The 26,313-nt window shown below is 39.9% G+C and overlaps 1 protein-coding gene across 1 annotated transcript; it reads left to right on the top strand.

The window, feature by feature from the left end:
- Nucleotides 1-1,459: 1,459 nt before the first annotated feature.
- Nucleotides 1,460-25,169, top strand: LOC306977469 (transcription factor coe2-B-like; the record flags this gene model as incomplete). Its single annotated transcript, XM_079575790.1, has 9 exons — nt 1,460-1,538; nt 8,510-8,651; nt 11,646-11,776; nt 11,854-11,980; nt 13,989-14,077; nt 17,212-17,277; nt 17,377-17,545; nt 20,714-20,893; nt 24,937-25,169. Exons 1-9 carry the CDS (start codon nt 1,524-1,526, stop codon nt 25,167-25,169), a joined length of 1,152 nt encoding a protein of 383 aa, XP_079431916.1. The 5' UTR covers nt 1,460-1,523.
- Between the last annotated feature and the right edge of the window lie 1,144 nt (nt 25,170-26,313).

Here is a 26,313-nt window from a genome sequence, read left to right as displayed (position 1 = left end):
ACTTCACCCACATTGCCCCCAGTGCCTGCGTACATGGGTGTATGAATGAGAGTATGAATGGGTGAGTGGATCCTTGCTGTGAAGCGCTTTGAGTGCCTAATGTAGGTGGAAAAGCGCTATATAAGTTGAGACCATTTACCATTGGAGTATATAGGATCAGTGTATATCTCCAGTTTAGGATCAGTGTATATCTCCAGTATAGGATTGGAGTATAAAGCAGTGGTTCTCAACCTTTTGGAGCCGCGACCCCCATTACAACAGTTAAAGGGATTCGTGACCCCCCGCCCGGGTCACACCGTGAGGAATCGGATCATTATTAGCCTACATAATTCTTAAAAAACAAAGAAAAAAACAAATGGCTAAAGTAAAATTAATCAAATTACGAACATATAATGGCACTCTGGTAAAATAGCACACACAAGCAACAATAAAATATTACATTATATGCTAAAAAAAAGTAGGTATATTTTATATACATGATCTGGCGACCCCACAAATTTGTCTCACGACCCCCTTGAGGGTCCCGACCCCCAGGTTGAGAACCACTGGTATAAAGGATCAGTGCATATCTCCAATATAGGATCAGTGTTTATCTCCAGTAAAGGATCAGTGCATATCTCCAGTATAGGATCAGTGTATATCTCCAGTATAGGAGTATATAGGACGGGTGTATAGTATATATATATCTACTCCCTCCTGCTTTGCGCTGACTTGAACTTCTCCGCCGCGTCCTCTTATATAAACGCACGGTCCCGGTTCCTCTGCTGGAATGTTCTCTCGCTTCCTCCTCTCGTCTCTCTGGGACTTTGGGATTGCGGCAGAGCCCGGTTTCCATGGCAGCGGGCCGTGTTGCCGAACGCGCCGCGTCCGCCTGGGAATACGAACTCTCTTCTCCATTCGCCCCCCCCCCCATACACCCCCCACTCCCCCCCCCCCACACACACACACCATCCTCTTCATTCTTTCTCTTTCCTGTTTGTGCTTTCTTACTTCTTCTTCTTCTTCTTGTTCCACCTCTGTGCGCGCTGGCCTCTGGTCCGCCCGTCACCCCTGCCCCCCCCCCCCCCCCCTCCACAACACACACACGCCCCCCCCCCCTCCACAACACATACATAATGAGACACATCTCCCCGAGAAGTAAATCCGTGTCCCTGCCTGTCCCTCCTCCACCTCGGCCGTGGCGTTTTTTTCCCTCTGTGCTCGGTCCCCGGTGGCGCCTCCGATCCAGCCCGAGCGGGGACGGTCCCTGGAGCCCCCCCCCGGGACCGCCGCCGCCGCCTCCTCCCAAACCCAAACGTGCCTCGCCGCGCTCCACGTCTGATTTATCGAGTTAAAAAGCGTCCGCCGCACTTCTCTCTCGCACTTCTCTCACGCACTTCTCTCACGCACTTCTCTCACGCACTTCTCTCACGCACTTCTCTCACGCACTTCTCTCCCTCTTGTTGTTTCGCCGCAGGTTTTTCTTGAAGTTCTTCCTCAAGTGTAACCAGAACTGTCTGAAGACGGCGGGAAACCCCAGGGACATGAGGCGCTTCCAGGTACGGCTGGATGGAGAGCGGGCGGACGCGGGCGGAATAAAAGAAGCCGTAATCACCAAACATATGCCACAGCAGCACCGTCCTCACAGTGTAGAGGAGAAGGTCCCGGGTCACAGGGTCTCCTTAAAGTCACATGATCAACGACAGTTTCACTAAAACAAACCCGATATTTAAAGTCCCACAGCACCAGTCTATATCACACTATAATGATGACAAACCTTCTGTAAATGCAAGAAATTAGAATAACTGCCTTGTATAAAATGTCTCTCTCAAAATGGCTGCAGTGAATGTCTTGAAATAGGCCTCTGTCGCTTTAAGAACCTCTGAACTCCCACCTGAACCGAGCACTTTTTCTTCCAGTTTGGCTTTACCCCAATCCAAAAGCTTCTGGAAAAAAGCTGTGAAAATGGCAACAAAACTGAGACGAAAACAATGATGGAAATGTGACAAAAAAGTGACGAAAAATTGATGACAAAGTGGCAAAAATGACCAAAAAATTACAAAAAAATTACAAAAAATTACAAAAAAATGACAAAAATGTGACAAAAATGAGCTGAATACCCCCCCAAAAAAATGGAAAAAAAATCTGATGACGTGAGGAAAAAGCTTGAAAAAGGTTGGAGAGGTTGCGTTTTTGTTGAATTTTTGTCACTTTTTTGTTGAATTTTTGTCACATTTTTGTTGAATTTTTGTCACTTTTTTGTTGAGTTTATGTCATTTTTGTGTTGAGTTTTTGTCACTTTTTTTGTTGAATTTTTGGCACTTTTTTGTTGCGTTTTTGTCACTTTTTGGTTGAGTTTTTGTCACTTTTTTTGGTTGAATTTTTGTCACATTTTTGTTGCGTTTTTTTCACTTTTTTGTTGAATTTTTGTCACATTTTTGTTGCGTTTTTGTCACTTTTTTGTCACATTTACATCCTTGTTTTCTTCTCATTTTTTGTGGCTGTCTTGGTGCTTCTTTCCCCAAGAAGCTTTTTGATTAGGGTAAAGCCAAACTGGAGAAAATGGGATCCGTTCAGGTGGGAGTAAAGGAAGAAGAAGAAGAAGATCTTTATTTATATAGCGCCTTTCACAGACATATAGTCACAAAGCGCTTTACATGAGACAGTTGTACATTCACTCCACACTCGGTGGTGGAAAGCTACGTAAGCTAAAGGGGTTAATAAGTCATAATTTCAACATCAGCAGCTTGTAACTCGCTCCTCTCCTGTGACTCCCTGAACCCCCCCCCCCCGGGCTGAGGGGGGGTGAAAGTGTTCAAATCAATAAGCGCTCCTCTGTGTGGAAAAGACAACCCCCCCTCCCGTTGGTGGGAGCAGGAAACGGCGGAGGTGTTGGGGAAGTCGTCAGGGCCTGAGTGATTGCTTCCAGATGGAGAGGTCGCGCTCCGTGACCCAGGAAGTGCTCACTGGGGACCGGCCGCCTCACTTCCTGCGCGTCTCTCAGCGCCGCGCCGTCGTTTCTCAAACAACTCCGGCTCCTCGGAGGTTTTACGGAAAAAAAACGCATCGACAGAAAAGAAGAATGAGCGAAGTCCGACTCGTACTAATAATACTGCAGGAAACGCGGGTCAGATGACTACTTTTCTGTACTTTTCCCGTGGAAAATGAGGAATCACACGAGTGCGAGGCCCAGACCTAATACTCGCAGTGCAGGCGTGTAATATAAACTGTTGCCGTGCCGACCATGTTAAGTCAATGTTACCGTCTTCGTTTGTTAACCTCTGAACTCCCGCCTGAACCGAGAGGATCTTTTTCCTCACGTCATCACATTTTTTTTCCATCATTTTTTTTGTTGGGTATTCAACTCATTTTAGTAACTTTTTTGTAATTTATTCGTCAATTTTTATCACATTTTTGTCTTTTTTTGTCAAATTTGTATCAATTTTTTTGTAATTTTTTTGTAACATTTTTGTCACTTTTTTTGTCTTTGTTTTGTCATTTTTGTCACATTTTTGGTCAATTTTTTATCACATTTTTGTAATTTTTTTGTAACATTTTGTCACATTTTTGTAATTTTTTCTCAATTTTTTCTCAATTTTTTGTCACGTTTTTTCACATTTTTCTAATTTTTTTGTCACATTTTTTTCATTTTTTAATCAATTTTTTATCAATTTTTTGTCACGTTTTGTCACATTTTTCTCATTTTTTTTGTCACATTTTTGTCATTTCTTCATCAATTTTTGTCACTTTTTTGTCACATTTCCATCATTGTTTTCGTCTCAGTTTTGTCGCTATTTTCACAGCTTTTTTCCAGAAGCTTTTGGATTGGGGTAAAGCCAAACTGGAGAAAATGTGCTCGGTTCAGGTGGGGGTTAAGGGGTTAAATGTGGCGTCATGAGTTCCGCTTCCGGGTCCGAGCAGACCGGCAAATATGTGAGAAAAAACTCTTCAAAACATCCATCAATATTCGTGAAACTCAGCGCAGAGTTACTGAACCGACTTATTTCTCAGACTCAATGGGCAAAAATGCTGCACCTGCTGCTAAAAGAGTCATATTTACTAAAGTCACTACTTCATGGTTAGCGTAGCTGCGCCGTTAGCATTTTTCTCCACTATCCTGGATGTGGTGATTTTGGTAAATCTGACTTTTACAGCAGGAGGTTCATGTTTGGCTCATGGTTCTGATAAATAAGTCTGTTCAGTAACTCTCTGTGGAGTTTCACACATATTGATCATGGTTTTAAAGAGTTTTTTTGTAGTTTCTCGTACATCTGCGAACTCGGAAGTCGAGCTGTGACGTCACCACTTCACAAACGTAACTTTGGGGCCCTCAGTCGCCTCGGGGCCCTCAGCAGCTGCTTAGTCTGGTTATAACAGGGCGACGAGATACTTCTACACAAGAAGGACGTCAGAGATACTTATGTGGAATTCTCCCAGGAGAATGAGCTGCCAAGATGATATTTCAAAGAAAATGACTCGACTTTAGTCTTTATACTTTACAATACAATGCATCTAAAACTGGAATAATCAGGCGTGTGGGGAAGTAGAAGCTCCCGAGTGACTGGAGATCAAAAAGTGCGCTACACATGCTTTTCAGTCATGTGACCTTTGTTGTTATGGCGGCCATTTTGAATACCGAAGTAGAATTATGTAGTATTACCACAAAAACAATAACAATATCTGTATTGAGGATGAAAATGAAAGACAACTGATCGACTGTGGCATTTGTATGTTCTCGTAATCACTGCTCAAGAAGAAAACAGTAAAAACACGGCCCCGGAGACGCACGTTTATGTGAAGAAACCAGTGAGTCAGTGTTTAAGATGTTAGCATGCTACCGGTTAGCATTTAGCTTCAACAGCTCAGCTCTGACATCTCCAAGATAAAGCCCTGAAACACAAACATCTAACCTTGGATACAACATGTTGTTCCTGTAGTATTTCCTCAGTGTCATAGATGTGACACACGTGTTTTTATCGAGTTGAAGCCATTGGTAGTTGATTGTAAGTAAGTAAGTAAGTAAGTAAGTAAGTAAGTAATCTTTATTTAAATAGCGCTTTTCACAGACAGAGGTCACAAAGTGGAAAAGACAGTAAAAAATGTGTATTCAAAGAGGCAGCTCTATTTGCTCTCGAAAGCCTTTTTAAACAGATGAGTCTTAAGTTGCTTTTTAAAAGTCTCCACAGAATCGAGGGAACGCAATGACAGAGGAAGTTCATTCCAGAGACGGGGCTGTCAATGGTTGACAGTCGCTAACCGGTAGCATGCTAACGCCTTGAGCAGCTTAAACACTGACTCAGACTGAGACTCTGTTGACAAACTGTAAAAACCACAGAGAAAGGTTTTCTGCTTCCTCTTCGATGAGTTTGTTTCGTCCGCAAAATGCTACTTCGTTATTCAAAATGGCCGCCGGAACCATGCTGTGATGTCATTGGAAACGCACGTATAGGATCATTCTTGATTGTTGCTCCTCTGCCCATACGGAGAGAGGTCCTCGGATTTTTTTTGTTGGGTATTCAACTCATTTGTGTAACTTTTCTGTCATTTTTTGGTCAATTTTTTATCACATTTTTGTCTTTTTTTGTCACATTTTTGTCTTTTTTTGTCAAATTTGTATCAATTTTTTTGTAATTTTTTTGTAACATTTTGTCACATTTTTGTAATTTTTTTAATCAATTTTGTGTCCTTTTTTTGTCTTTTTTTGTCACATTTTTGTCATTGTTTTGTCCAATTTTTATCAAATTTTTGGAACTTTTTCGTCCATTTTTTATCAATTTTTTGTCACGTTTTGTCACATTTTTCTCATTTTTTGTGACATTTTTCTCATTTTTTGGTCAATTTTTTATCACATTTTTGTCATTTTTTTTGTAACATTTTGTCATATTTTTGTATTTTTTTCTTCAATTTTTTATCAATTTTTTGTCACGTTTTGTCACATTTTTCTCATTTCGTCATCAATTTTTTGTGAATTTCTTGTGACATTTTTGCCCCTTTTTCATAAATTTTCGTCACTTTTTTGTCCGTACGGAGAGAGGTCCTCGGACGACGCCGTCTGCCGTTGGAGGAGGCGGTGGCGTTCGGGGGGGTCTCGAGCTTTTTTTCCATCATTTTTTTTGTTGGGTATTCAACTCATTTTTTTTAACTTTTTTGTCATTTTTTCGTCAATTTTTTATCACATTTTTGTCTTTTTTTTGTCAAATTTGTATCAATTTTTTTGTAATTTTTTTGTAACATTTTGTCACATTTTTGTAATTTTGTTAATCAATTTTTTGTCATTGTTTTGTCCATTTTTTATCAATTTTTTGTAACTTTTTCGTCAATTTTTTATCAATTTTTTGTCACGTTTTGTCACATTTTTCTCATTTTTTTGTGACATTTTCTCATTTTTTGTGACATTTCTGTCATTTTTTCGTCAATTTTTTATCACATTTTTGTCTTTTTTTGTCACATTTGTATCAATTTTTTTGTCATTTTTTTGTAACATTTTGTCACATTTTTCTCATTTTTTTTTTGACATTTTTTCTCATTTCTTCATCAATTTTTTGTCAATTTCTTGTGACATTTTTGCCACTTTTTCATACATTTTCGTCACTTTTTTGTCCGTACGGAGGGAGGTCCTCGGACGACGCCGTCTGCCGTTGGAGGAGGCGGTGGCGTTTGGGGGGGGGTCTCGAGTTGCGGGTGCAGGTCAGGGGGTCGAGCGCGGGAGGACAGCCCAGAGGCACGTCCACAATTTATGCCGTTATTTTTCCTTTGGCTCCTTCTCCGGCGGCGCACACGACGCTCTGTCCCCCCCCCCATCCCCCCCCCCGAGGCTCCAGGGTGTGAGATATGAGGGATCTGTCCGGGCCTCGCTCCTCTTTCCACCTGAGACGCAGAGTTTATGATAAATGTAAAGGGGGAAAAGTCTCTCATTGCTCGTTGGTGGAGAATCATCCTCACCAAACACAAAGTGGTAAATGTCAACCAGTCAGAAACATTCAAGCAACAGCGAAAACATCTGCAGCTCATTGGTGAAACCTACAGAAAACACGCACTCCCCCCCCCTTCACCGGGACAAACGCCGTACGTCACCGCGGTGACAAAGCGAACTCCGGTTAATTCTTCATGTGCGGCAGATGTGCACAGAGAATCGCATTAGCTCCTCCATATATCAGGCAGTGCTTTAGAGATCCACATGTGCAGACAGAGCGCCGAACAGCTGCATGGTTCCCCGGTGACAGAGGGGGGGGGGACGTGCACACCTGCAGGACACGGAGGCCGAGACGACGCCGAGTCAAGTTTGTTCAGCTTCTTGAAAAAAAAAAGTCAAAATATCAACAACAAAGTGACAAAAAAAATGTTTATGCGATAAAAGAGACACAAAAATAAGATAAAAAAGCAAAAGAAACTGATTCCTATTGTGACAGGAGACAAGGAGTTTAATTTGGTTCTAAGATTGCAAGGCTCTTAAGCTTACAAACACAAAATGAATGAACAAAAACAAAATATTTCACTGTCCGAGTGGTCTGTTGTTAAGTCATGCTTTGGCGCTTAGCTGTGATTGGCTAAAACGAGGTGCGCTTGATCCAATCAGCAGCAAATATCCGTTTAAAAGTCGATCCCCTTCCTGAACGACTAAACTGGAGCCTTTCCAGATGAAATGTGCATTGTAACATTAATCTGGATCATCACATGACAGATCAAATCAGGACTCAGGTTTTCGATGGGTCTGAAATGAATTTGATGCTTTAACCTCTTAACTCCCGCCTGAACCGAGAGCATTTTCTCCAGTTTAGCTTTAGCCAAATCCTGTAGGCCAGTGTAACGCCTCATTTGAAAGCTGAGACCTACAAAACTAAATTGATATTTTTCCTCACATCATCACCTTTCACATTTTTTCATCACTTTTTAGATTTTTTTTGTCCATTTTTTGTCACATTTTCGTCAAATTATTCACATTTTTTTGTCAAATTCTTATCACTTTTTTGTCCATTTTTTCTCAAATTTTCGTTAAATTTTTCTTACTTTTTTGTCAATTTTTTGTCCATTTTTGTCATTTTTTTAAATATTTTTTGTACATTTTTTGTCACTTTTTCGTCCATTTTTTGTCAAATTTTCATCAATTTTTTTCTCATTTTTTTGTCAAATTTTTCTCACTTTTTGTCATTTTTTTTGTAACTTTTTTGTAAATTTTGTATCACTTTTTCGTCAATTTTTTGTCACTTTTTTCACATTTTCATCCTTGTTTTCGTCTCAGTTTTGTCGCTATTTTCACACCTTTTTTCCAGAAGCTTTTGGATTGGGGTAAAGCTGGAGAAAATGTGCTCGGTTCAGGCGGGTGTTAAGGGGTTAAACAACCTTTTTTAATGATTAGGTTCTTCCCTCGTTCTTCCTTCACCGCACACACATTTGTATAACATGAACCGGGGCTCCAGACAGGGCTGCCCCATGTCCTCCCCAGACTTCGCCAGTGATTCCGAGTGTTCCCCACTGACAGCACGAGTTATTGTGAATCTAAAACAGCGACTGTGTCTCCGTGTTCCCTCAGGTGGTCCTGTCCAGCACCATCAGCGTAGACGGACACGTCCTGGCCGTGTCCGACAACATGTTCGTCCACAACAACTCCAAACATGGCCGCCGCGCTCGCAGACTGGAGCCCGGCGAGAGCGCGGACAACCCCATAGAATACGGTAACTTTTTATTTTATCATGTCCTGTTTCTTCTTTAGTGGCCACGTGATTCGATCAGAAGATGCTGAACGTGGAGAACAGTCAATAGTCTACTGCAGGGGGAGGCAACGTCAGGACCGGGGGCCAAAACCGGCCCTCCATCATCAAACTCTGGCCCTGGAGATGATTTTGAGAAATATTATGACCCAAATCAGAGATGAAATGCCTGTTAAAGTCCTCTAGAAACTCTTAAAAATACTGTAATTTCCTTAAAATGTCTTAGCAGAGCACCCTTTCAGGCCATAATCCTAAAAGAACACTCTAAGAATACTAAGAAATGACTTAAATCTACTTGAATAAGGAGATTAAATCTAAAGTTTGAGTGGATTTGGTCTGGTCTTAAAACAGATAAAACCTATTCTTGCCAATGGAACAAGCACAAGTTTTTTCTTAATTCAGATTATTTTGTATAATTTCAAGTGAAAAAGTTAAATTTGTTTGATTTCCACACTGCAAAAAGTGGATTCTAACAAGTAAAAAATGTCTTACTTTAAGAAATAAGTTCTTATTTTTTCCCTAAAAAGTAATAATGTTTTGCCGCAAAGTTTTCTTGAGAAAAAAAATCTTATTTTAGGAAATCAAATCTGGCCATTTCTTGTTCAGATAAATTTGCTAAAAAACATGCTCATTTTTCTTGTAACAAGAAAGAAAAACTTTTTGAATCTTCTTCAGTTTTAGACAAAGAATATTTTTTTTCTTATTATAATAAAAACTCAGATCAACAACTCTTAATGTAAGAACTGCTTCTCACAGAGAGATAAAACATTCCATTCTTTAAAGTGGGCGGCTCGGTGGCACAGCGGTTAGAGCCTCAGCTTCACAGCTCGAAGGTCCCGGGTTCGATTCCCACCAGGACGGGGCCTTTCTGTGTGGAGCATGTTCTCCCCGTGTCTACCACTAAAAACATGTACAATAGGTGAATCCTCCAGCAGGTGATTCTGACCATCATCACAATTTTTCACTAAATAAGAAAGTTTTCCTTAAATTATTCCATTTTCTGAGGACATTTTGCTTAATTCTAGTTATTTATTTGCTTAAATTTAGTGTTTCTTTCTTGTTTTATGATGAGAAAAATATTCTAGAAATAAGAATTCTTAGCAAGAAAAAAATGCTGACGCCATTGGCAGAATGTTTTCCATAAAACAAAACAAAACGTCTTATTTTAAGATTTATTTCCTTGTTTTTAGCAGGGCACTTTTTGCAGTGGGATTTCTATTTGTTCCATTGGCATTGGTGTTTTTATTATTATTTATTAGTAATTTATCTAATTTACAATGGACATTTTTGATTTAGCTGAAAGAACCGCCTAGACATTTTGGGTCAACTCCCAGTATTATTTGAGTGAAAACACGGCATCGCTGTCACACCTCATTTGTGCCGTTCACAACATCTCGTTGTAATGGCGGCAGATTGCAGACGGCGGTTAGCGAACGTCCAACGCTAATCGCCCAGATCGATCAAGCACAAGCAGCTCCACTTAAAGAACATTAACGGAGATCGTTTGTGAACCAAAGAACGCTCTGTAAAAGTCATGGAAACAGCGCTTTGGATGTAAGAATAACTCAGCCAGTCACGCAGCTCCAGCCACAGATCAACAAGTCACGTTTTTATAACTTCACCAATGAGTATGAGAATCATCCCATTTACAGCTCGATTTATTATGTCACTAAAACAGGGATTATGTCATGAAGAAGTCACAAAGAAGACAATAAGCAAGAACCAACAAAGTGTAAGTTTGCAGTGTTGGGGGAAACGTGCTACAAAGGCAACAAGTTACAAAAATAATTACTTTTTTCAGTAACTAAAGAATATAACAATACTTAGGAATATGTTCCACCTGTTTCCGGGTCGTGGGGGCAGCCATTGGAGCTGCTCACATCACACTGCACCAGCCCCTCATGGCGCCCCCTGCAGGTGGTGGGTCCACAGAAGCAGTGTTCATTTCGTCGACTAAAATATTGAGTCTTAATTTTAGTCAAAGTGATATTTTTGTGACTGAAATTGGACTAAAACTAAATTAAAAGTTTCTCATGAGACTAAAACTGTGACTAAAATGTCCAGATATTTTAGTCGACTAAAATGAGACTAAATAAAAATGAAAAGGAGAGACTAAAATCATACAAACTTCTATTGACCGTAGGGCTGTGCAATTAATCGAAATTCGATTACGATTTCGATTACAACAGTAAACGATTACAAAATTAGCATAATCGCAAAAAATTGCTTATCATTTTATTTAAAACATTTTCTAAATTTTTTTTTTTTTTTTTTTGCAAAGCATTATTTCACGGCGCTGGGATTATTTTCCCTTCGCATTTCTCGTGCCAAAGCTCGTGCTTTTGTCTGACATAAAAACAAACGGCGCTGTGTGATGATGTCATCAGGCCGCGCTGCTCAGTTTGCTTGCGCAGGTGTGAGGGCCGGCCAGCAGGGGGCAGGTGTGAAACAGAGACCTCTCCTTAATCGAGGCAAACTTTAAATCATTTGTACTTTTATGACTGTCCAGAAAACATAAAATATTCAGCATCGTTTTTTTTTTTATATTAATAAATATATAGATCAAATAAAGACCTTTTTTTATAGGGAACAAATAATCGTTTGGAAAATCGTGATTTCAATTATGACAAAAATAATCGTGATTATTATTTTTTCAATAATCGAGCAGCCCTAGGTAGTGTAACTCAGCTACAGCAACGTGTAATACAAACATATTACATTTTTAAAGCTGTAACTGAGAGTATAGAATATATTACAATTTAACAATAACTTGCCCAACACAGTAAGTTAGTGATGAAAATGTGTTACCAGAACAAAGCACCGTCACTCACGGCGACAACACGGCCACAGTTCCAGACACGTAACTGACATGATTCATTTCTCTGGTGTTTGTTCATCCACATGTTGAGACTTATCGCCACACGAGAGACTCACAGTTTCCACCTCCTCCTCCTGCAGCCACCCCGTGCATCAAGGCCATCAGCCCGAGCGAGGGCTGGACCACCGGGGGCGCCATGGTCATCGTCATCGGGGAGAACTTCTTCGACGGGCTGCAGGTGGTGTTCGGGAGCATGCTGGTGTGGAGCGAGGTGAGGCTCCTGAAAGAGACGTCCTTCTTCTTCTTCTGCACGTTTAAACAATACTGAGGGATGTGTTTGTGTTGAAGCTGATCACGCCGCACGCCATCCGGGTGCAGACGCCGCCGCGGCACATCCCCGGGGTCGTGGAGGTCACCCTGTCCTACAAGTCCAAGCAGTTCTGCAAAGGAGCTCCCGGGCGCTTCATCTACACAGGTGAGAGAGAGCGGAGCCACGAAACCAGAGGGACACGACAGGAGGCAAAACATGTACAATATCAACCCCTAAACTCCCACCTGAACCGAGCACATTCTCTCCAGTGTGGCTTTACCCCAATCCAAAAGCTTCTGGAGAAAAGGTGAGGGTATGATGAAGGAACGATGAAGATGTGACAAAAAAGTGAGAAAACTTAGACAAAAAACGGACAAAAAATGGACGAAAAAAATGGACAAAAAAATGAATGAAAGTGAAAAAAAAATGACGAAAAATGTACAAAAAATTGACAAAAAAATAATTAAAAAATTGATGAAAAAAATATGAAAAAGTGGCAAAAATGTGACAAAAATGTGATACAAATTTGACAAAAAATGGACAAAATAATTGACAAAAAAATGACTGAAAGTGACAAAAAATGTACAAAAAAATAACAAAAATGTGACAAAAATGTGATAAAAATTAGACAAAAAATGTACAAAAATGTTACAAAAAAAGGACATATGTGACAAAAACTGACAAAAAATTTACAAAATAATTGACAAAAAAATGACGAAAAATGTACAAAAAAGTGGCAAAAAATTTACAAAAATGTGATAAAAATGTGTAAAAAAGAATTACAAAATATTTACAAAAAATGTACAAAAAAGTTACTAAAATGAGTTGAAAACAAATTATGAAAAAAAAAATGTGATGATGTGAGGAAAAAGATCCATTCAGATGAGTTTTGTAGGTCTTAGCTTTCAAATGAGGCGTTACACTGGCCTACAGGATTTGGGTAAAGCTGAACTGGAGAAAATGCTCCTGGTTCAGGCGGGAGTTAAGAGGTTAACTACATTTTTTGAACTATTTTTTTTTTTTTTTTTAACAATGTCCCCAATATTTTTAGATTTTCTTTTCTTTTCCCCCCCATTTTTTCTATTTCCCCATATTTTTTTCTAAATATTTCCCTTTTTTCACACTTTTTTTATTGGCCAATTTCCTCCCATATTTTGCAAATTTGATTCATTCTTTTTTTTTTTTTTTTTTTTTGCCCTTTTTTCCCCAAATTAAAATTTTTAATATATGTTTTTTCTTCATTTTCCCCACATTTCTTGACATTTTTATTTAGGTGAATATTGTAAGTGTAGATAAGTTGTAGATAATATATATCGCCCACCTCTTGATTTAAAGGGGCTAGATGAAAGTTGGCCATTTTGTACTCACTACTGCCACCTCAGGTCATACGTGTAACTGCAGCTTCTATATTAACCACTTAACTCCCACCTGAACCGAGCACATTTTCTCCAGTTTGGCTTTACCCCAATCCAAAAGCTTCTGGAAAAAAGGTGAGAAAATAGCGACAGAACAGAGACGAAAACAATGATGAAGATGTGACAAAAAGTGAGAAAACGTAGACAAAAAAATGACAAAAAATGACAAAAAATGACAAAAAATGGACAAAAAAATGATGAAAAAGTGGGAAAAAATGCCACAAAAATTAAAAAAAAGACAGAAAGTGACAAAAAAATGACGAAAAATTGACAAAAAAATGATGAAAAAACAGACAAAAAATGGACAAAAAAATGATGAAAAATGATGAAAAAGTGGGAAAAAATGCCACAAAAATTTAAAAAAAAAAAGACAGAAAGTGACAAAAAAATGACGAAAAATTGACAAAAAAATGATGAAAAAGTGGCAAAAATGTCACAAAAAATTGACAAAATCCATTGCTGTTTTCTATCATTTTTTTTCTTTTTTAGTTGCATTTTTGTCATATTTTTGCCCCCTTTTCCATTGCTTTTTTTGTCATTTTTTTCTCACTTTTTTTGTCATTTTTTTCTCACTTTTTTTGTCAATTTTCTGTAGCTGTTTTTATGCTTCTGTTGTTGCGCTTTCCTTCTTTTTGTCTCGTTTTTCGTCGCCTTTTTCCAGAAGTTTTCCGTTCCGAGAGAATGTGCTCCGTTCAGGTGGGGGTTTAAGAGGTTAACTCCGTATAGTCCCTTTAACTCATGGTATTTCTGTGTTTTAGCGCTGAATGAGCCGACAATAGACTACGGCTTCCAGCGTCTGCAGAAAGTCATCCCGAGGCATCCGGGAGATCCAGAGCGACTCGCCAAGGTGAGGCTAGATTTTTATCTTCAGGGTAATTCTGCAAACTCTGACGTCATCGAGCGATTCTGATCCTGTGCGAGTCGACATGTCGGAGTTTGGAGAGTTTTGAACCAGCGCGATGAGTCGAAAAAGAGTTTATTTAAGCTGTAGTAAAAATATCCTGAGCATCCCCCGACTTATATGCTATTTGTTTATCCATTTAAGACAGGGGTAGGCAACGTCAGGCCCGGGGGCCAAATCCGGCCCTCCAGCACAGCCCCTCTGGCCCTCAAGATGATTTTGAGAAACACTATTACACAAATCACAGAATACTTTTAACATTATTAGAGTTAAATGGGAGAAAAAAAGGTAGAAATACTGTCAATGCACCCAGTGAGCTCATATATTATGTACAACACAGGCGTTTGAACGAAGTGCACTGGGACAAGAATAGTTTTAAGGAAGAAATGACATAAATCTACTTGAATGAACAGATTAAATCTAAGGTTTGAGTAGATTTGGTCTGGTCTTAGACAAGATAAAACCTCTAGTAGTCGTTATTCTCTTCATTCAGATAATGTTGTGTCATTTGTATCTTGGATCAGTTCAAACCGACTCAAATTCAACATAGAAGAACTTTAATTCAAGCCATTTTAAGTCATTTATCTCATTTAAGATGGTCATTTTTCCAGTTTTGTGCTTTACTTTGGGCGAATAATCAGCGGCTTCGGCCCTCGGTCTGTTTACGATAAAGAAAATCAGCCTCCGCCAAGAAAACTTGCCTCCCCCTGCTTTAAGAGGTGTAAGAGAGAAAAACAAACGCATGGCCCGGCGTCACAGACAAACCAACATGGCGGCTCTGAGGGAGAAGTTTGGAGCAGAAGAGTAAAAGCAAAGCTCGCACAGTCAGCGCTCGCAACACGAATGAGTCAAAGGCTCGTCGCCGCCATTCACTGTCATTATTGATCCATCATTTACGGAAAAAAAAAAAGTCTGTAAAAGTGAGTAAACGACTGACTTTTAGTGTTATTGTCAAAAAACAATACTCATTGTTTCATGACGCTTTTGAGGAAATCGCTACGACATCATCCCAACTTTTCTCACACATTACCACGACCTACCTACCTATGCCTTTCAGTCATGTGAAATTTGTTGTTTTGGCAGCCATTTTGAATACCTAAGTAGCATTAGCTGTACTACAACATGTAACAATATCTCTGCTCAGGATGTAAAAGAAAGACGACTGATCGACAGTGACTCGTGATCATCGCTCAAAAACACGTCCCACGTTTATGTGAAGAACCCAGTGAGTCAGTGTTCAAGACGTTAGCATGCTACTGGCTAGCGTTTAGCTTCAACAGCTCAGCTCTGACCTCTCCATAGAAAGCCCTGAACCACAGGATACAACATGTGACAGAGGTCAGAGGTCAGAGCTGTCACTGTAGTGTTTCCTCAGTGTTCATAGATGTGTTTATCGTGTTGAAGCCTTTGACAGTTGCTAACCGGTAGCATGCTAACGTCTTGAGACTCCGTCGACATGACAAACTGTAAAAATCACAGAGAAAGGTTTTCTGTTCCCTCTTTGATGTGTTTATTTAGTCTTCAGAGTGAAGCAGATCTTTAGTAAATCCTGCTGTAGCTCCACAGACAGAGTTTACTGGTTTCTTCACATAAACGTGCGTCTCTGGGGCCGAGTTTTTACTGTTTTCTTCTTCAGCAATGATCACGAGTCAGGGGCTGGACTGGGACTGAAAAACAGCCCTGGACTCGGACCAGCCCGACCCAAATTAGCGTAACTGTGACACTTCCACAAATACATGTTTGAACCTCTTACCCCCCGCCTGAACCAAATGCATTATGTCCTTTTTTGACTGTGTAGCGCCTCATTTGAAAGCTAAGACCCACAAAACTGACCTTTTTCCTCGCGTTGTTACTGTGTTGTGTCAACTATGTATGTTTTTTTTCCTTTTCTTTTTTGTTGAATTTTTGTTGAATTTTTGTTGAATTTTTGTTGAATTTTTGTTGAATTCTTGTTAAATTTTTGTCACTTTTTTGTCACATTTTTAACTGAATTTTTGTCACTTTTTTGTTGAATTTTTGTTGAATTTTTGTATTTTTTTTGTTGAATTTTTGTCACATTTTTAACTGAATTTTTGTCACTTTTTTGTTGAATTTTTGTCACATTTTTAACTGAATTTTTGTCACTTTTTTGTTGAATTTTTGTCACATTTTGGTTGAATTTTTGTAATTTTTTTGTTGAGTTTTTGACACATTTTTGTACAATTTTGGTAATTTTTTTGTCACATTTTTGTTGTTTTTTTAAATCATTTTTTCCATCATTTTTTTTGTTTTTTTGTCCGTGTTTTCCTCATGTTTTCATCCTCTTTTTCTCACTATTTTGATGCTTTTCTTTGCAGCTTTTAGATTTGGGTAAAGCTCGGTTGAGGCGGGACTGGTGGTCCTTCTGTGCTCTTCCAGAATGGACACGTGGCCGGTCCGCCCCCGTTACGAGTCACTGTCGATCAATGTCTTTCTTTTTTTCTTTTCTTTTTTTTTGTTGAATTTTTGTTGAATTTTTGTCACATTTTTGTTGAATTTTTGTCACATTTTTGTTGAATTTTTGTCACATTTTTGTAGAATTTTTGTCACATTTTTGTAGAATTTTTGTAGAATTTTTGTAATTTTTTTGTCACATTTTTGTTGAATTTTTGTCACTTTTTTGTTGAATTTTTGTTGAATTTTTGTAATTTTTTTGTCACATTTTTGTTGAATTTTTGTCACTTTTTTGTTGAATTTTTGTTGAATTTTTGTAATTTTTTTGTCACATTTTTGTAGAATTTTTGTCACATTTTTGTTGTTTCTTTAAATCATTTTTTCCATCATTTTTTTTGTTTTTTTGTCCGTGTTTTCCTCACGTTTTCATCCTCTTTTTCTCACTATTTTGACGCTTTTCTTTGCAGCTTTTAGATTTGGGTAAAGCTCGATTGAGGCGGGACTGGTGGTCCTTCTGTGCTCTTCCAGAATGGACACGTGGCCGGTCCGCCCCCGTTACGTGTCACTGTCGATCAATGTCTTTCTTCTTCATCCGGAGTAAAGATATTGTCCTTTTGATAAACCTACCCTAACGAATTAAAGTCAAATACAAACCTTTTGCTCCACAGGAAATCCTCCTGAAGCGAGCGGCCGACCTGGTGGAGGCCTTGTACGGAAACCCACACAGTAACCAGGTAAACCGGGGGGCGGCCCAGCACCCACAGACCCTCATGTCCCTGTGAAGACGTGAACGACAGACACTTTAACTCTTCGTCCTCCCGTCTTGCCTCCAGGACATGCTGCTGAAGCGGGCGGCGGACATCGCGGAGGCCCTGTACAGCGTCCCGCGCCCCCACAGCCAGCTGCAGGCCCTGCCCAGCTCCCCGGCCCACGGCAGCGTCATGGGCCTGGGCTCCTACCCCTCCCAGCTGGGGGTCATCGATCCGGGGCAGAGCAGCCAAGGTACCGCCCCCAAAAAAAACACGGAGGTCATACATACATACAGTACACAAACCAATGCAGTATTATCATGGAGGCACCGATACCACTGTTTCTGAAACCGATACTTTGATTTAAGTTCTTGCCGATACCGATACAAGTACAAGGCATTTTCTTCATTTAATTCGTTACTTTACTCATTTACATTTCCTTGAGTAAAGTAGGCGACACTGATGGTCATTTTCAGTGCAATATATTTACTGGGGATGGTCCGATATGAACATTTGCTGCCGATTTCGATATCCTATATTTGCCTCACTGCTGTGGCCGATATCCGATCTTTGCAAATTGCTCCATTTTTGGAATGTCTTGGAGGAAACAAACTTTTTTATTAGAAAAATCATAAAAAGACCAAATGCAAAGTTGGAGGGAAATGTCATTTAGATTGTGGCTAAACATTTACTCAGACCTACTTGTTATTATACTTTCACCCATGTCCTCTGTTAATGGGAAACACTGACACTGGGAATATGCGAGGCTACTATTGATTGTATTTTTTATTTAAACATGTTGTTTAAGCTACATGTTTTAACTTTAAACACATCTAATAAAGGACACACGGCTCTGTATGAAGCTTTGGAATTGCAAAAAATAGCATCACTTTAACAGCACCTTATATGAACTTATGAGGCCAGACTGAAGACGTAGAGTTGGTTTAGAGCAAAAAGCAAACAGTAGATTTACAAGATTAGCCTGAGCTTTGAACTGCTTTGTTTTCAGTGATAAATGCGCTAACGATGCAAATGCTTCTAATTAAATATGCGCGAAAATGCGACATAACACCTGGTTTTCACAGGTCATTAACATGACAGAAGTGGGCGGAGTTAGACCTACATGATCATCACTGTAGTTACACCTACATGATCATCACTGTAGTTACACATACATGATCATCACTGTAGTTACCCATACATGATCATCACTGTAGTTACCCATACATGATCATCACTGTAGTTACACATACATGATCATCACTGTAGTTACACATACATGATCATCACTGTAGTTACACCTACATGATCATCACTGTAGTTACACACATATGATCATCACTGTAGTTACACCTACATGATCATCACTGTAGTTACACATACATGATCATCACTGTAGTTACACATACATGATCATCACTGTAGTTACACCTACATGATCATCACTGTAGTTACACATACATGATCATCACTGTAGTTACACATACATGATCATCACTGTAGTTACACCTACATGATCATCACTGTAGTTACACATACATGATCATCACTGTAGTTACACCTACATGATCATCACTGTAGTTACACATACATGATCATCACTGTAGTTACACATACATGATCATCACTGTAGTTAGACCTACATGATCATCACTGTAGTTACACCTACATGATCATCACTGTAGTTACACATACATGATCATCACTGTAGTTACACACACATGATCATCACTGTAGTTACACATACATGATCATCACTGTAGTTACACATACATGATCATCACTGTAGTTACACATACATGATCATCACTGTAGTTACACATACATGATCATCACTGTAGTTTCACATACATGATCATCACTGTAGTTAAACCTACATGATCATCACTGTAGTTACACCTACATGATCATCACTGTAGTTACACCTACATGATCATCACTGTAGTTACACCTACATGATCATCACTGTAGTTACACCTACATGATCATCACTGTAGTTACACATACATGATCATCACTGTAGTTACACATACATGATCATCACTGTAGTTACACCTACATGATCATCACTGTAGTTACACATACATGATCATCACTGTAGTTACACATACATGATCATCACTGTAGTTACACCTACATGATCATCACTGTAGTTACACCTACATGATCATCACTGTAGTTACACCTACATGATCATCACTGTGGTTAGACCTACATGATCATCACTGTAGTTACACATACATGATCATCACTGTAGTCAGACCTACATGATCATCACTGTAGTTACACCTACATGATCATCACTGTAGTTACACCTACATGATCATCACTGTAGTTAGACCTACATGATCATCACTGTTACACCTACATGATCATCACTGTAGTTACACCTACATGATCATCACTGTAGTTACACCTACATGATCATCACTGTAGTTACACCTACATGATCATCACTGTAGTTACACATACATGATCATCACTGTAGTTACACCTACATGATCATCACTGTAGTTACACATACATGATCATCACTGTAGTTACACCTACATGATCATCACTGTGGTTAGACCTACATGATCATCACTGTAGTTACACATACATGATCATCACTGTAGTTACACATACATGATCATCACTGTAGTTACACCTACATGATCATCACTGTAGTTACACCTACATGATCATCACTGTGGTTAGACCTACATGATCATCACTGTAGTTACACATACATGATCATCACTGTAGTCAGACCTACATGATCATCACTGTAGTTACACCTACATGATCATCACTGTAGTTACACCTACATGATCATCACTGTAGTTAGACCTACATGATCATCACTGTTACACATACATGATCATCACTGTTACACCTACATGATCATCACTGTTAGACCTACATGATCATCACTGTAGTTACACTTACATGATCATCACTGTAGTTACACCTACATGATCATCACTGTGGTTACACCTACATTATGAAAGAAAGGTCATACGTGTCGTAGCCTTTAGCCTGTTAGCAGCTATGCTAGCGCTAACAAACAAAGTTGTAAATCCGGCGTCAGGACGGAGAAACTTTTGCAACACTCACCTCAGATGTAGCGACAATAATCCATCAGAAAATGATTCCTGTTAATCCTGACTCAGAATCATGTCCATGAGGCGGTTTTAGTCCAGTTTGTCACAGCAGTAACTTGTGTCTCTGCATCTCTGTGTGAATTTATGCAGTAAATAATTCAAAGAAAAAAAAAAAAAAAATCAGCCGATGTTTCCCAATATTGGACCGATGCCGATGTGTGAAAAAAATGACAAATATCGCAGTAAACATCCCTAATATTTACTGTGTTTATATATATATATGTGTGAGAAGAACCGGACTCCGCTGACTCCTCTCCTCTACCCCCCCATGACAGGGTACATCCGTAACTCCAGCAGCCTGTCCCCCCGCGGGTATCCCTCCGCCTCCACCCCGCAGCAGGGCGGGTACGGCAGCGGGGGCATGACCGGAGGCTACGGGACCGTCCCCATGACCAGCCTGGGGGTGCCGGGGTCTCCGGGGTTCAACAGCGCCTCCCCCACCAGCTCCCCTTACAGTGAGTACTGACTCAGGGACGACCCGAGGCTCCAGCGGTCCTGGACTTCAGGAGGTCTACGTGATCTGCAGGAACCTCAGAGATATTTAAACACCGAGACGTGATCTACAGGAACCTCAGAGATATTTAAACACCGAGACGTGATCTACAGGAACCTCAGAGATATTTAAACACAGAGACGTGATCTACAGGAACCTCAGAGATATTTAAACACAGAGACGTGATCTACAGGAACCTTAGAGATGTTTAAACACAGAGACGTGATCTACAGGAACCTCAGAGATGTTTAAACACAGAGACGTGATCTGCAGGAACCTCAGAGATATTTAAACACCGAGACGTGATCTGCAGGAACCTCAGAGATATTTAAACACCGAGACGTGATCTGCAGGAACCTCAGAGATATTTAAACACCGAGACGTGATCTACAGGAACCTTAGAGATATTTAAACACCGAGACGTGATCTGCAGGAACCTTAGAGATGTTTAAACACCGAGACGTGATCTACAGGAACCTTAGAGATATTTAAACACTGAGACGTGATCTACAGGAACCTTAGAGATATTTAAACACCGGGACGTGATCTGCAGGAACCTTAGAGATATTTAAACACCGAGACGTGATCAACAGGAACCTTAGAGATATTTAAACACCGGGACGTGATCTGCAGGAACCTCAGAGATATTTAAATACCGAGACGTGATCTGCAGGAACCTCAGAGATATTTAAACACCGAGACGTGATCTACAGGAACCTTAGAGATATTTAAATACCGAGACGTGATCTACAGGAACCTTAGAGATATTTAAATACCGAGACGTGATCTGCAGGAACCTCAGAGATATTTAAACACCGAGACGTGATCTGCAGGAACCTCAGAGATATTTAAACACAGAGACGTGATCTACAGGAACCTCAGAGATATTTAAACACCGAGACGTGATCTACAGGAACCTCAGAGATATTTAAACACCGGGACGTGATCTGCAGGAACCTCAGAGATATTTAAACACTGAGACGTGATCTGCAGGAACCTCAGAGATGTTTAAACACCGAGACGTGATCTGCAGGAACCTCAGAGATATTTAAACACCGAGACGTGATCTACAGGAACCTCAGAGATATTTAAACACCGAGACGTGATCTACAGGAACCTCAGAGATATTTAAACACCGAGACGTGATCTACAGGAACCTCAGAGATAATATTTAAATACCGAGACGTGATCTGCAGGAACCTCAGAGATATTTAAACACCGAGACGTGATCTGCAGGAACCTCAGAGATATTTAAACACTGAGACGTGATCTGCAGTGACCTCAGAGATATTTAAACACCGAGACGTGATCTGCAGGAACCTCAGAGATATTTAAACACCGAGACGTGATCTACAGGAACCTCAGAGATAATATTTAAATACCGAGACGTGATCTGCAGGAACCTTAGAGATGTTTAAACACCGAGACGTGATCTACAGGAACCTCAGAGATAATATTTAAATACCGAGACGTGATCTACAGGAACCTTAGAGATGTTTAAACACCGAGACGTGATCTACAGGAACCTCAGAGATATTTAAACACCGGGACTTTAACGAACCTCTTAACTCCCGCCTGAACCGAGAGGATCTTTTTCCTCACGTCGTCAGATTTATTTCCATCGTTTTTTTGTTGGGTATTCAACTCATTTTTGTAACTTTTTTATCTTTTTTTTGTCAAATTTTTGACACATTTTTGTCATTTTTTCGTCAGTTTTTAATCAATTTTTTGTCATTTTTTCGTCCGTTTTTTTAAATTTTTTTGTAATTTTTTGTCATTTTTTTGTAATTTTTTGTCAATTTTTTGTAATTTTTTTGTCAGTTTTTTTATTTTTTGTCAATTTTTTGTCATTTTTTTGTAGCATTTTTTTTGTAATTTTTTTGTCACATTTTTGTAATTTTTTTGTCAGTTTTTTTTATTTTTTGTCAATTTTTTGTCATTTTTTCGTCCGTTTTTTATACATTTTTTGTCACATTTTTGTCTTTTTTTGTAGCATTTAGTCATTTTTTTTTTGGTAATTTTTTGTCTTTTTTTGTCCTTTTTTCGTCAGTTTTTATCAATTTTTTGTCTTTTTTTTGTCCATTTTTTTTCAATTTCTTGTCATATTTTTGCCACTTTTTCATCAATTTTTCGTCACTTTTTCGTCAATGTTTTCTCACTTTTTTGTCACATTTCCATCATTGTTTTCGTCTCAGTTTTGTTGCTATTTTCACTGCTTTTTTCCAGAAGCTTTTGGATTGGGGTAAAGCCAAACTGGAGAAAATGTGCTCGGTTCAGGCGGGAGTTAAGGGGTTAAAATACTGGTCGTCTTGAATGTTGATGAACTCCCCCTCCTCGTCTGAGTCGTTCTCTCCTGATGGAGTCGCTCCTGTAGAAGTTTTCTTTAGTTATTGAGCGTAACAACATGGCTCCTGTAGGTTTGGAATCCGGACGTCCCTCCGTTCTTCACACTCGGATGAGCTCGTTAGAGCTGCTGGAACCAGTCGCTGATTTGGTTTGATCAGATTTAGAACAGAACACACTCATGAGGCGCTAGGATGAGGAGAAATAATTAGCTAAGCCGTAATATAGAAGTGAGTAAATGACCAGCTCGTGAGAGGTGAGGGCGGGGTCACGTCTCACTGACCAGGAGGAGAGTGCGATAGTGCAGGGGTTGTTACTAATCAGAGAGTATTTTTAACATTATTAGAGTTAAATGGGAGGAAAAAAGGTACAAATACTGTCAATACATCCAATTAAGTCATATATTATGTACAACATGGCGTTTGAAGGAAGTGCACTGGAAAAGGATAATCGTTTTAAGGAAGAAATGACATTAATCTAGGGCTGCTCGATTATTGAAAAATTAATAATGATTATTTTTGTCATGATTGAAATCACGATTATTCAAACGATTATTTGTTGCCTTTAAAAAAAAGTCTATCTTTATTTTATGTATTTATTAATCAAAACACTATGATGATATTTTATGTTTTCTGAACAGTCATAAAAGTACAAATGATTTCAAGTACACCTTGATTAAAGAGAGGTCCCTGTTTCACACCTGCCCCCTGCTGGCCGGCCCTCACACCTGCGCAAGCAAACTGAGCAGCGCGGCCTGATGACATCATCACACAGCGCCGTTTGTTTTTCGGTCAGGCAAAAGCACGAGCCGTGGCACGAGAAATAAGAAGGGGAAATAATCCCAGCGCCGTGAAATAATGCAAGTCTGCTTTGAAATTAAAAAAAAATTGAGGAAAAAAATTGAGAAAAAATAAAAAATTGAGAAAAAAAAGAGAAAAAAAATTGAGAAAAAAAAATGAATTTAGAAAAAAATTTGAGGAAAAAAAAATTTGAGGAAAAAAAAAATTGAGAAAAAAAAATTGAGAAAAAAAAATTGAGAAAAAAAAGAAAAAAAAAATTGAGAAAAAAATTGAGAAAAAAAATTGAGAAAAAAATATTGAAAAAAATGAAAAAAAAAAATAAAAAAGAAAAATAAACAAATAAAAAAATTGAAAAAAAAAAAAAAAAAAAAAAATCTAAAAATTACAATCGTTTTTTTGCGATTATGCTAATCTTGTAATCGTTTAGTGTAGTAATCGAAATTGTAATCGCATTTCGATTATTTGCACAGCCCTATGAAAGAGCGACAAAAAAGTGATGAAACACTGACGAAAACCAAACAAAAAAGCCTTAAAACACGCTTCAGAAATGTGACCAAAAAGTTACGTTTCGTTTTGCAGACACAGGCCGCGCTCTCCAACCGAGAAGCTTTTAGATTTGGGCAAAGCCGAACCGGAGACGATGTGCTCGGTTCAGATCGGGGTTAAGAGGTTCATTTTGAAGATTGTGAATAATCGTACAATATATCTCCTCACAATAGTCGTGACATCCCTGCATGGGGGGGGTGGGTCGGGTCGGGTCCGCGTGAGCATCTGGCCTCAGCTGAAACCCTAAACCCCTGTGACCCGGGGCCGTCCGGACGTAAAACCTGGTCTAACTCTGGCCCCCTTGTCTCCTCCGCAGTCATGCCCTCCAGCCCCACGGTCCCCGGCGGCTCCAGCGGCTCCTCCTCCTCCACCCTGCTGCCCTTCTCCACCTTCCCGTCCGCCTCCAAGCAGAAGAGCGCCTTCGCCCCCGTGCTGCGGCCCCAGGGCTCCCCCTCCCCGGCGTGCCCGGCCTCCGCGGGCAACGGCTTCCGCGGCAGCCACCCGAGCCACTACCTCACGCCGCTGTCCGAACTCACCAACGCCGTCTAACCCCGCCCCCCCACCGCCAAAACCCCCCCACGCTGCACACACAGGGACAGCAGCGTGGGAAAGGCGTAGATCTTGTACATGTTTTGTCTCTCCAGCCGCTGCTCGACCACTTCCTGTTTGAGCGACGGACATTTTCCAAAGAGCGGAAAGAGACGTACGCTAACGTAGCACGAACTGTGGCTAGCGTTAGCGACTGAAAACACAGTTGTAAGCTTTTGGAAACGTATAAACTCTTGGGGGGGGGGAAAGCGTGTTAGCTCGACTTGCTAGCGGCTAACGGCTAACCGCTAACAAACCAGACCAGTCTACTGTGCTTTTCCGCCACGACGACGACGAAGAAAAAACATCCTGAAGCTCCCCGGGATTGACTTTACTCCGAGAGACTCTGAGCTAACGGCGGCGTTAGCGCTCGACCCGCATGTGCGTAGACTTGCCGCCATTTTGTAGTTTTTTTTTTTCCTTTAAAACATTCCAGAAATATAGACTTTGTATTATTTTCAGCTCTTAAAGGTTTTACACGAGGAACTCTGCGTGTCCGGAGTTACATGAATTCATATATTGATTTATTTAAGAAGCAATTTAACTTATTATCGTTATTATTATTATTATTATTATAGATAGTTTAGGTGATAATATAAACTTTTTTTTTTTTTGCAATTATTGAAATGAAGGAATCTCAACAAGGCCATTATATAATTTATGTTTTTTTTTTATCTGTGTCTCCTCCTCCCTGTTTACACGTTGATGTGACGGTTTAACAGTTTCTATGCAGTAGAAAACACGAAGCACAAAGAGATTGGGGGGGGGGGGGGAGGGGGGGTCAACTCTATTAACTGTTTGACATCATGTTATTCTGTCACTCCCTCATTAAAAACATGGCTGAAGTGTTGCCTTGGCACATTCACGTATTTCTGAGTAATCTGTAAAAACTCTGATGGCGGCCATTTTAGGGATAGGTTTGCCTGAGTCCTCCTAGGAACGCCCCCACCTCCTGGAGACGCCTCCGAGCTTTGGTCACCAGCCGAGTAACCAACCACTGCTCCTCAGCAGAACCCCCTCCCCACTGATGCCACAGACAGCGTGTGGAGGGGGGGGGGCGGAAAGAGTCAGAGGTTCTTAACCTCTTAACTCCCGCCTGAACCGA

This window comes from Gobius niger (assembly GCF_951799975.1).
Source record: "Gobius niger genome assembly, chromosome: 1".
NCBI classification, from domain to species: Eukaryota; Metazoa; Chordata; class Actinopteri; order Gobiiformes; family Gobiidae; genus Gobius; species Gobius niger.
The sequence above is the reverse complement of the archived record's forward strand: the minus strand, read 5'-3'. Positions and strand labels throughout refer to the sequence as shown.